The sequence below is a fragment of the Pristis pectinata genome, chromosome 3 (assembly GCF_009764475.1).
Source record: "Pristis pectinata isolate sPriPec2 chromosome 3, sPriPec2.1.pri, whole genome shotgun sequence".
Classification (NCBI taxonomy): Eukaryota; Metazoa; Chordata; class Chondrichthyes; order Rhinopristiformes; family Pristidae; genus Pristis; species Pristis pectinata.
Window position 1 is genome coordinate 123,882,623 of NC_067407.1, and position 12,728 is coordinate 123,895,350.

The window sequence follows — 12,728 nt, forward strand, 5'->3', positions numbered from 1 at the left end:
CTGACATCTCCTCTATATCTACTCCCCAGCACCTTAAACCTATGTCCTCTTGTGGCCACCATTTCAGCCCTGGGGAAAAGCCTCTGACTATCTACCCGATCAATACCTCTCATCATCTTATACACCTCTATCAGGTTGTCCCCCCCCCCCCCCCCCCCACCATCCTCTGTCACTCCAAGGAATTGTGCTTAACCTATTTCTGGACACATTTAAACTACTGTTTAAGGGATTTCTAGTGACTAAATGGTAGATAAACTCCAAAAATACACATTGAAGTAGAACAGACATTTGGCTGAACCCAAATCAATGAAAGAGTTTAGACTTAAAAGCACTGGAACATTTATCAAATATTTGTAAAATGAAATCGCAACACAGCTACATACTCAACCTGAGTCAATTCACTGCCTTATTACCTTTTGCTGCTTAGCTGAATTCTTGACCAATAGAGGGGCTTCATTGGACGGGATGGATCAATGGCAACCTTTCTTGGCGATTTGTCCTTCATTCCAATTGCAAAAAAACCCCGATGGAAGGGGTGGTGGAAGATGACCAGAGCCTGGAGCAGGAAACTGTGGTGGACCCTGCCCCAGTGGTGGTGGTGGAGGGATTCCAGAACCAGCAAGAGGTGGGAACCCAGAGCCGGGCAGAGGGGGAGGGGGAGGGGGAGGGGGAGCAGCGGAGCCGGGCAGAGGGGGAGGGGGAGGGGGAGGGGGAGGAGCGGAGCCGGGCAGAGGGGGAGGGGGAGGGGCGGAGCCGGGCAGAGGGGGAGGGGGAGGGGGAGGGGCGGAGCCGGGCAGAGGGGGAGGGGGAGGGGGAGGGGCGGAGCCGGGCAGAGGGGGAGGGGGAGGGGGAGGGGGAGCGGCGGAGCCGGGCAGAGGGGGAGGGGGAGGGGGAGCAGCGGAGCCGGGCAGAGGGGGAGGGGGAGGGGGAGGGGGAGGGGGAGGGGGAGGGGGAGGGGGAGGGGGAGGGGGGAGGGGGAGGGGGAGCAGCGGAGCCGGGCAGAGGGGGAGGGGGAGGGGGAGGGGGAGGGGGAGCAGCGGAGCCGGGCAGAGGGGGAGGGGGAGCAGCGGAGCCGGGCAGAGGGGGAGGGGGAGGGGGAGCAGCGGAGCCGGGCAGAGGGGGAGGGGGAGGGGGAGCAGCGGAGCCGGGCAGAGGGGGAGGGGGAGGGGGAGGGGGAGGGGGAGCAGCGGAGCCGGGCAGAGGGGGAAGAGGGGGAATGGCAGAACCCAGCAGTGGGGGAGGAGGAGGGGGTAACCCACAGCCAGGCAGTGGGCGAAGTGAAGAAACATTCCCAGAGTCAGAAGGAAGAGGTGGTGGCAGCGGTGGAGGAGGAGGAGGAGGAATTGGGACTGAAGTACCCAACGAGTCACAGACAGGTAGAGGGGCCGGTGAAGGCAGAAGCTTGCTATTGGGAATATCAGCGGCAGGCAGAGGCAGAGGAGTTGTTTGGCAGTTAGGCAACGGAGACAAAGTGTCTTGACTGGATAAAAGTTGCGGCAGAACTGGTCGTAAACTTTGGCCCGTTGGCGTCGATGCAGCGAGGGCACCCTGGTCAGGCTGCGAAGCCAACACTTGCGAAGCAGCGCACGGACCTCCCGGAGTGTGCGACTGTGCTGAGGCTACATTTATCAAGTGATCCTGAGAGGAAGAAACCATATAGGTGGAAGGTGGAGACCGTGAAGACTGGCTGTTGGATAAAGGCACTTGAACAGAAGCATGTTCTTGAGTAGGTGAAGTCTGTGCAGATTTAGCTTCCACACAAAATCTCTGTGTAGGGGTTAGAAGAGGAGTCTGCCAGTCTGTTTGAACATCAGAAGTGTTCGAAACTACATCCTCATTGCCAGATTCATGGTCCTTTACAGCGCTCTCCTGGTCAAGCAGTGCTGACTGCTTCTCCAGTTCAGCGATTTTGGTCCTTAATTGCTCAATAGTCTGCTCGAGTTTCTGGATAACAGCAACCTGTTGTTCCTTCACTTCTGCTGTTTTCTCTTCATTATCTTTCTGAAAAGAAGATTGCATCACAACCATTAAACCCAATCTACGACACCAGCAACTTTCCCAGTTGAGAAGTTAATAAATGAAGGAGATGAAATCAGGGTTAACCCTTTTATGCTGTCAAGTCAGCTCTGTACTTCAAAGATGGCAGCTGATCCATAAGCCTGACTTTGAAACGTAACCCATGATTATATCCTTGTATAACTAGAAGCTTCAAAATCCCCACTGAACTTGCATCTACTCATATTTGGGAAAGAAAATTTCATCCCTCATTTTGTACGTAAAGTACTTCCTGATTGAATTTCCAAGTTCTATTATATCCTGGATCTCACCATGCAATAGTTTCCCTGCATCTGCCCTTAAATTCTAAGAAATTAATTGGAAGCAACAGCGGACTACACGGCGCTTGCTTCACCGCTTAATAACTGACCTTGTGCTTCACCCACTTACCTGTCAGATCAAATCCCAAAAATAATGTGCTTTTCTTTTAAAAAAAACTTTTGGATTATTCAACCTTACAATTCATAGCATCATACAGCACAGAAACAGGCCCTTCAACCCACTGAGCAGGTATTGACCATCAAACAACCATTTACAATAATTCCATTATATTCTCAACTCCCTCCTCCTCCTCCTCTCTCCCCACCCCGCCACCCCACTTCCAGGTTGTAACACTGATCTACACGCCAGGATCCACACACAGCGGCCCATTGATTTACCAACCCCCTCATTGATTTACCAACCCCTTCATATTTTGATGAAATTAAAGCACCAGGAAGAAACCCATAAGGTTACTGCAAGAACATGCAAACTCCACATAAGCAGTACTGAGGTCAAGGTTGAACTCTGGTCAAGACTGAATACAGCAGCACTACTGTTCAGTACAAACCTTCTGAACTCTGGAGAACAAGCTATGTGTATGCATCTTTACGACTGAACCATTTTGCTATGATCGCGTGGAAAATGAAGCTGCAACACATGATCAGTTAATCCCTTTCATATTTGGGGGTCCCAGAATCGCCAAGTGTTAGGTTACAACATATCCAACTTTACAGCCCACACCTAGACAGGCAAGTTACATGTTAGGCTGGAGAAAAACTGGGCTACATAGGATCAAATTTGCAGGGAATCAGGGCTTGGAAGTGGATTTAAACATGGGTTGTCCAAGCTGGCAAGCTTCAGGAATGAACGAGGCCGTTTATCCCATTTGAGATTCTCTCATTAATTAGGAGCTCAGCCGAGGCAGCTGAAGACCTTGGATGATGAGAGATGTTGCAAATTTAGTCAAAAAGTATAAGGTTTAGGAAGCTGAAATCAGGCAGGACCTTTGAGGAATACAAAGGAAGCAGGAGAGAACTTAAACAGGGAATCAGGAAGGCCAAAAGGGGACATGATATGAACTTAGTGAGTAGGATTAAAAAATTCCAAGGCATTTTGTACATTCATTAAAAACAAGAGGGTAACTAGGGAGAGGGTAAAGACACTCAACGATAAAGAAGGGAATCTGTGCCTGAAGACAAGAAGTGGGAGAGGTACGAAACGAGTACTTCACATCAGTACGAAGGGAAGGACAATGCAGATTGTAGGATCAGGAAGGGTATGCTGATATTCTAGGGTACGTCGATAGAGATGCTTGTGGTGTTGGAGCTCTTGAACATTAAGGTGGACGAGTCCTCTGTGACTGATGGGATCTATCCCAGCTTATTGAGGAGAGGCAAGGGAAGAGATTGCTGGGGTCTTGACAGAGACCTTTGTGTCCTTTTTTTAGTCACAGGTGAAGTCCCAGAGAACTGGAGATTAGCTAATATCGTTCCTCTGTTTGAGGAGGGCAATAGAGACAAATCAGGAAATTGTAGGCAAATGATCCTTTCATCAGTGGCAGGGAAATTTTTTGGAGAAGCTGCTTAGGGATAGGATCCAGAAAAGCATCGATATTTGGAGTCATCAGCATGGATTCATGCAGGAGAGGGTATACAAACTTGACTGAGCTTCGAGGAGTTGACGAAGATGATTGATGAGAGTAAGGCAGTGGATGCTGTATATGTGGACTTTACTAAAGCTTTCAACAAACTCCCTCATGGTAGGCTGATCCAGAAGATTAAGGTACATGGGATCCAATAGTGACTTGATAGTTTGGATTCAAATTTGGCCTGAACATAGAAGACAGAGGGTAGTGCTGGTGGGATGTTATTCTGATGGGAGGTCTGTGACAAGTGGTGTTCCACAAGGATCAGTACTGGAACTGCTTGTTGGAGATACACATTTTACATACATAAATGTAGGTGCGCTGGTTTGCAAAAGAAAACTGTGCAGAGTTTTGGATAGTGAGCAAGGTTGTCAAAGGATTCAACAGGATTTAGTCCTGTGGGAAATGTGGGCAGGGAAATGGCAGATGGAGTTTAATCCAGACAAGTGTGAAGTGATGCACCTTGGGAAGTCAAATGTAGAGGTAAGTATACAGCAAATCCCAGAATCTTTATGAGCATTGATGCACAGAAGGATCTTGGGGTACAAGTCCATAATCGCCGAGTAGTAACACAAGTAGATAGGGTGCTAAAGGTTTAAAAGTTGGCAAGTCATGTTTCGGCTATATAAAACGTTGGTTAGGCTACTTTTGGAGTATCGTGTGCAGTTCTATTTGCCACATTACAGGAAGGAACGTGGAGACTTTGGCAAGGGTGCAGAAGAGGTTCACCAGGATGTTGCCTGGATTAGAGAGTATTAGCTACAAGGAGAGATTGGACAAACTTGGATTGTTTTCTATGCAGTGTCAAGGGCCGAAGGCAACCTAATAGAAGTATACAAAATTATGAGAGATATAGATAGGGTAGGTAATCAGTGTCTTTTTCCAAGGGTGAAAATATCAAATACTAGAGGACATGGCCTCAAGGCAAGAGGGGGAAACTAAGATTTAGGAGGCAAGTTTCATTTTTAAAACAAAGGGATGGGTGCCTGGAACATGCTGGCTGGGTAAGTGGTGGAAGCAAATCTGAGAGCAACATTTAAGATGGCATTTAGACAAGCAGATAAACAGGCAGGGAATGGCAGATATAGACCATGCCCAGGCAGATGGGATGACTCAGTGTTGGCATCATGGACCTAAACGACATTGTACTCTATCTACTAGTTGCTGGAAGAGTCACATTTCCTGGGGTGGTTACAATTAACAAGGGAAACTCCTATAGCCATGGTCATTGAGGTCCAAAGGTCAGTAGTATATTGAAAATAGTGATATGGTTCCCAACTAGATATAAACAAGTATACTATTTTGCCAAGTATTTGTAACCAGTATCTGCTTTTATTCATAAAATATGAATAATCTACTATTACTAAGCTATATATTGCACAAAGAAAATCAGCTTTTGTCATTGTCAGTGACTGCTTCTTACCAGAGTGTTCACTGGTCCCATTTTAACTAGAGAAACACACAAAGGCTTGTGCTTCTTAATCTCACACTGGCTTTTTATCAACAAGCTTGTATGGCCATATCTTTGTGCATGGGCAAATTTTGGAAAGTCTAAAACAATCCCAAATGCAAGGCACATTGGATTGAACCCTGAATTTAGAGAGTTTCGCATGGGAATTCTTCTTCAGCATTCCCTCAGGGTCGAGGAGTATTTGCTTCCATTCAGATTCTGTGGGTTCTGGGAGGTGGTTCACGAGGTCAACGTGGGAACCACAGACTCTTCTACAGATGGTAGAGGAGACAGCCGTCAGCCTGGGCAAGTAGGTAGTTTGTGAGATGGTGTGGTTTTACCATTGCTTACTCAGGGCATCTGCATGCTCCTAATGCAGGAGCTTGAGGTTTTCAATACCATCCCATGTACTCCTTCCCCACTTTAAGTAATCATGGTTCCCAGGAGTCAGTGGGATTGTTACATGTCAAGGAAGACAAACACATCCTTGAATCTGTTTTTTCTGTCCACTTGGGAATCTCCTCCCACTTGAAACCTCAGAATAGAGGTGTCTGTTTCAGGAGTCTAGTATCTGGCCATGCAAACATGTCTGGCGTCGTGGTCTGCGTAATGTAGCAGACAGTAACTAGGACTTCAAATATTATGGGTAGTGACCTGGGATAGCACACTGGCAATAATATGCTCATCCTTCCGGTTAAACTAAGATTTTGTAAGGAGAACACTGGTGATATTTCTCCAGTGTCTTTAAGATGCCTGCTGTAGGCAGCCCAGGTGTCACAAGCATACAGGATACAAGGGTGAAGGGGAGAAGCTAAGGTATCACTGCTAGTCACTAGACAATTTTAAGCCAGATAAGAGCTCTTGATCTTCTCATTTCCTCCACTGACAAAAAGTGACGCTAGCACATAGAAGGTGGTGACCCCAGGAATACAGGCCATTCAATCAGCCACCTCCAAGTCTTCACTATTCCCAGTATCTTCAAAGTGAACCTCAGTCAGACCATTTCTCTCCAACTGCCTCATTTTGTGAACTGTTTTCAAACTCTGGGCAGTACATCTCAACACACTGCACTGCAACAGTTACCCTAGACGACTGTTATACTGAATACTAGTTTGTTTTAATGATCCTGACGCAAACTGCACCCTACCACACACAAAGATCACAGCAGTGCAGATAAACACCCTGGAGATCAGGTCAACTCTAACCAAATGGCTTCTGGTGTTTCAACATATTACCTTGCGTGCCATTCACTACAATGCCAAAATGCTTCACAAGATGGAATAAACATTGAGTAGCAGTTTGCTTCCTACTCATAAGTGGGGGATTAAAAACTCATCAGGATCACCAAGAGACGAGCAGCCCCCCTCCCCCCCACCAAGCTCAAATTCCCTTAAAGGCAGTGGAGGACACTCAAACAAACCCACACAAGGCATGGCCGTTGTTCCCATCTGCTCCACAGTGGAAGGTGATGGATGATCCAGATAGTGACTGGAGTTAAGCCCCAGACTGTGGGAGACCATAGAACACGCTACACATTGCAGCAGGCACCCATTCCTCATCTCTGGAGCACTCATTAACTCTAATTTATCAAGCAGCTCAAGGGAAGAGTTAGAAGAGTGATTCGTTTACCAGACTATTGATCTGGAGACAAATTTGAAACCCACCAAGGCAGTTTAAAATTTTAAGTAATTAAACATCTGGAATAAAAACATCATCATCAATAACAGTGATCAGGAAACCACCAAAAATATTGTAAAAACCCATTTCCTTCACACTCATATTTCAGGGCAGGACATCTGCCACCCGTATCCAGTCTGGCCGAAATGTGACTCCAGACTCACCGACGTGGACACCCACGTCTGCTTTCTCAGTTCAGGGGAAAGTAGGGATGGACCATAACTGCAGACATTGCCCACAATAACCACACTGAACAAAAATGGAAAATGCCACTGACTGTACTACCTGGTGATACTACATCTAGCATAGCTTGAGAATGGACATTGCAAGAATTTGTATTTGTGTAATCAACTGCCAAGTATACGAAACAGTAAAGGTAGCAATGATGCACAGCAGATTGGATTGTTTCAGCTTATCTATCCCTCTTCAACTGAAACATTCGCCTCTGCTGTACAACTTCAGTGTGCAATCTGAATCTGACACATGAATATTTGATTTCTACCCAGATCCCTTGCAAAGAAGTTAGAATAGCTTTTGGCTGAGCAATCAATGAAGCATTGTTCATTTCCTTCACTGTACCCCTTTTTCCTTCATCCTTTGGGAAAGCATTTTGGTTCACCCAGAACATTAACAACCACCCATCGAATGGAATCATCTATCCCACCGGCACTCCACCCTGAAGAGAGGTTTATTCATTGTCAAAGTCAGGTGTGAAGCTGAGAAACAGCCCACCACACCTTTGCCAACCTTTTCTCCCCCCCATCAAAACTAATCCTATTTCCCCACACTTGGACCATATCCTTTAAGCCTTGGTCTAATTAAGTGTCTGTCTAAATATCTCTCAAATGTAATGATTGTATCCGATTCCACCACCACCTCTGTCAGCACATTCGAGAAATCACTCAGTGTAGCTCTTCCCGTCATTTAGTGAGGCAAATAGATTTAAAGTAGCTCACAGTTTATTTCCAAGTTATCTCAGAGCATTCTTTCTCACCACCAACCCCCATCCAAATGATTATAATCACATGTGGACAATGTAATGAACTAATCAATCATTGGACTGTCTTTGGCCAATCAAATGTCAGGCAGTAATCCAAGGTGTTATATAACACACTCATTCATGAAATGTCAGAGCAGAAACAGTTGCTTTTAGCTTACTTTTTGCACTACAAATATTCCATGTACTTAGCATACCGTGAAGTCCTATTAAATTACAGAGCAAGGGGGAAAAGTCAAGAGTCTAGACTCCTGGGTGAAAGATTTGGCTCCTCTTCGAGAAACCAAGATTCCCCTAAAGTATTAAGCCATAATGATTAAGCATCACAATCTTCAAAGAGAATATGGAATGAATGTAGTGGCACAGGTTCAGTGTTAGGACCCCTGGTGTATTGTTACAAATGCAATAAAATCTGTCTTCACTTTGGCTGGCAGATGTACGTATTATTTTATCGTCATGCTATAATTCAGTTTTTCACCAAAAGACTATTTCAAACAGAAGAAGAGTCATCCTTTTGTTAAAAAGGGTACCCACCAAGAGAAGAGCAGCTAGTCCTCAAATTGACCTCAAACCAGAAGCCAGCATAATCTATATACTGGTTTCAGATCAGTTCTGCAATATTGTACCACAACCACCGAACTCATTGCATCTCCTCATGGTTTGCAAACACAGCAAAAGATTGCTTGGCTTTGGACAAGGGCTTTTACCACCTAGTCTCAGTTTTTAAAATACAGGAAGGCTACAGAGATCTTTTTAGTGAAGCAATGAAGCTTTTATTCCAGGTGAGGGAATCCAATAGGATCGGTTGAAAATGTGAACTTGCAACTCATAGCTTTAGCACATGTGGGGAGCCTGAGTGTCCAGGGAATTATATTGTTTTTTTTATATTGGTGCAGGGGCCCAGCACATTGGAAACACCACTAAGTAAAATTCATTTTAGTTATTAAAACATACAATGTAATAGACTCAGACTGTTTACAATTTTCCTCAGCCTTTGTTGCAGTTCTCTTCAAAAGTCAACAAGCACTTACAGTAACAGGAACCTTTTGGATATAATCCAATGGCAAGACTTTGTGAAATTAAATTGATGCGACTCTGTAGAGGGATCCAAATGCCATTCATTTGGAGACGTTTGTCAGTAAACAGTGCTCTTACAAGTGTAAGATGATATCCCTTTAAATACATGTATGTAACTTAAATGACTGTCAGGAAAGCAAATTAGTTTTTCTAAATTGTCTTGGCCCTGGAACAAAAGTCTACCCCCCCCCCCCCCCCCCCCCCCCCAAAACCCAAAGGAAAACAAGCAGCGATTTGTCTGCCTTACTCTGGCTCCCTCTTTTGGCAATTAATGTCAGTCATTTCAATTCTGAACCACAACTAATATTCCCTCAATGCCATTTCAAGTGCCTTACAGTTTGAAATGTATAGTTTTTAAGTCCTTCAGTAACAGGATCAAACAACGTATGGCCTTTGAGACTCGCATCTTATTGCAGTAACGAAAATCTAACTAATGCTTAGCTCCAAATGTATGGCTAGTTATCATGTGGCTGATTTTTTTTAAAATAGGAGTTAAAATTTTAAAAAATTAGTGGCTCGATATTTCTGAAGAGCCAGCAGTTTATTGCTTTTAGCTTCATATCAGCATGCAAGTTCACCTGTGGACGAATCCAAGAGTTTCCAACTTCAAAACAGTTAAAGCTTTGAGTGATTAGGAATTTAATGATGCATTTACATTTTCCTACACATTTGTGAATATCAATGACATTCATTGACAGCCAGTTCAGTCTGTGGCAACACAAAAGGCACAGGAGGAACTCAGCAGGTCAGGCAGCATCTATGGAGGGAAATGGACAGTTAACCTTTTGGGTCAAAATCCTTCATCTGGACTGAGTACAGCATCTGCAGTCTCGTCTCTCCAGTTCAGTCTGTGGGGGTGGCTTTACTGGCTGTTGAAGCATTTCTGTGGGATCAATAATCAGAGGTCCTGAGCTGCTCTGCAAGTTCTCTGAATGAGTCAGAGACAGCTCCTTTGCAAAGGTTCATGCCGGGGACCCAATTGAGGCAAGAACTTCTTCAGCAGGTTTGTGACTGGGTTGGGGGGGGGGGGGGGGGGGGTGGGTCAGCACACAGCTTTGCTGAAGCTTCAAATGACTAATATTGGAAGATGCATTTCAATATTGCAAACAGCTCTCACTAATCAGTATGTTGATGGAATAAAATAATCCCAGAATGGTGTATTTGTCATATCACAACAGCCTTGCAAATTTTCCCTTTCAAATATTTATCCAATTTCCTTTTAAACCCAGTTCATCATTTTACTGCATTCCAAGTAGCATCAACCTCCATCCCACCAAAAATAAAGTAATTTGTATCTGGTTCCCTTGCTAATCATTTAAATCAGACCCTGCTGGTTAATGGCATTACCGTTACAGGAAACGGTCTCTCGTAATACCTTTAAAAAATTCAAACTTTTCCATTTCCTTCAAGCAACACACAAGCACTGCTGGAACAGGTCAGGCAGCATCAATGGAGGGAAATGGACAGTCGAGATTTCAGGTTGAGACCCTTCATCAAGGACTGAAAGATAGAGGGGAGATAGCTGGTATAAAAAGGTGGAGGGAAGGGGCGGACCAAGAGCTGGCAAGTGATAGGTGGATCCTGGTGAATCCTGGTGAGGGTTTAGGTGATAGGCAGATGAGGAAGGGAAAAAGTGGAAAAGGTGTCAGAAGCTGGGAGGTGATAGGTGGAAGTGACAAAGGGCTGAAGATGATGGAATCCGATAGGAGAGGAAGGTGGAGCACGGGATAAAGGGAGGGGAACCAGTGGGAGGAGTGTGTGGGTGATGGGCAGATGTTGAGGTTGGGAGAGGGGAAAGACAGGGTGATGGGGACCAGGCGGAGAAAGAAAAAGGGAAAGGACAGAGGTGGAGTAGCTACCGGAAGCTTAAGAATTCAATGATCACGTCACAGGTTGGAGACTGCCCAGACAGAATACAGGATGCTTTGCCTCTAATTTGCGTTGAGCCTCGACTTGGCAGTAGAGGTGGCCGTGGACAGACATGGTGTGGGAATGGGAAGGAGAATTAAAATGGTTAGCCACCGAGAGATCCAGGTGGCCAGAGCGAAGGTGCTCAGTGAAGCGATCATATTTTTCTGGTCTCACAAATGTAGAGCAGGCCACAGTAGTCATAGGACATTTAGTCTCATAGACCTAATCTCCATCTCCAAATAAATTCTCATTGCTCTACCCTCTCCATCCAACTCAAGTGCCATAACCCTGCCATCTTTATACCCTCGCTGAAGGTTTAAAACCTATCCTAAATCTTGGCACACAGAATTGGACACAATATTGAAAGTAGAGATTTAATTACATTTTCTAGCCAAAAGCTCAATTGCAAATATTTAGGAAGTAAAACCAAGATGCCTGTGCTGTAGAAATGCTTTAATTTTCAAGTATATTCAATTTACTTTCTCAAACTAATTTCCCTCCTGTCAATACCAGATCAGTAAGCCGGACTCTTAGATCAGTCTCTAGTTAACCTTTGACCTTTTCCTTCTCGGTCATTCCTCACTCAAATTAAACCAGTCCATACAAGCTTTGAAGGCCCCAAGGACTGCCAAACCCACTTTATGAAAACTGGTGATTATTCAATCAAACCACATTTTCTCACCATCTCAACTCTGCCTACCCATATGCCAGTACCATTTGGAAGCTCTGCCTTCTACCCAACCCAACCTTCTGTGTTAACTGACCCATTATGAGAACCCCTTCTTGTCCCACTCCAATGCCAAACCCTTTGCAGTGTTCCAAACACTTGAATCATAGAATAGTACAGCACAATACAGGCTCTTCTGCCCACAATGTTGTGCCGACCTTTAAAACTAGCCTAAGACTATCTAACCCCTTCCTCCCACATATCCCTCTATTCTAAATTCCTCCATATGTTTATCTAGGAATCTCTTGAGTTTGACCAATGTACCTGCCTCCACCACTGCCCCAGGCAGCACATTCCATGCCCCAACCATTCTCTGGGTTAAAAACCTTACTCTGATATCTCCCTTGAACTTCCCACCCATTACTTTAAAGCCATGCCCTCTTGTATTGAACACTGGTGCCCTGGGGAAAAAAGGTGCTGGCTGTCTATCTATTCCTCTTAATATTTTGTACACCTCTATCACATCTCCACTCATCCTTCTTCTCTCCAAAGAGAGAAGCCCTAGCTCCCCGAGTCTCTCCTCAATGCATACTCTCTAAACCAGGCAGCATCCTGGTAAATCTCCTCTGCACCCTTTCCAACACTTCCACATCCTTCCTATAATGAGGTGACCAGAACTGGACACAGTACTCCAAGTGTGGTCAAACCAGAGTTTTATAGAGCTGCATCACTACCTCGCGGCTCTTAAACTCGATCCCACGACTTATGAATGCTAACATCCCATAAGCTTTCTTAACTACCCTATCCACCTGTGAGGCAACTTTCAGGGATCTGTGGACATGGACCCCCAGATCCCTCTGATCCTCCACACTACCCAGGATCCTGCCATTAACCTTGTACTCTGCCTTGGAGTTTGTCCTTCCAAAGTGTACCACCTCACTTCTCCGGATTGAGATTACAATTTCAACCTCTGTATGGATCAATAGAG

At 45.2% G+C, this 12,728-nt stretch overlaps 1 protein-coding gene across 1 annotated transcript in view; it reads right to left on the reverse strand.

Moving 5' to 3' along the window:
- fmn2b (formin 2b) overlaps positions 1-12,728 on the reverse strand; it is a 370,539-nt gene that overhangs the window by 274,546 nt on the left and 83,265 nt on the right. The window contains 3 exon segments of the mRNA XM_052012981.1: positions 414-523; positions 525-969; positions 971-2,001. Of these exon segments, the coding sequence (XP_051868941.1) occupies positions 414-523; positions 525-969; positions 971-2,001 (1,586 nt within the window).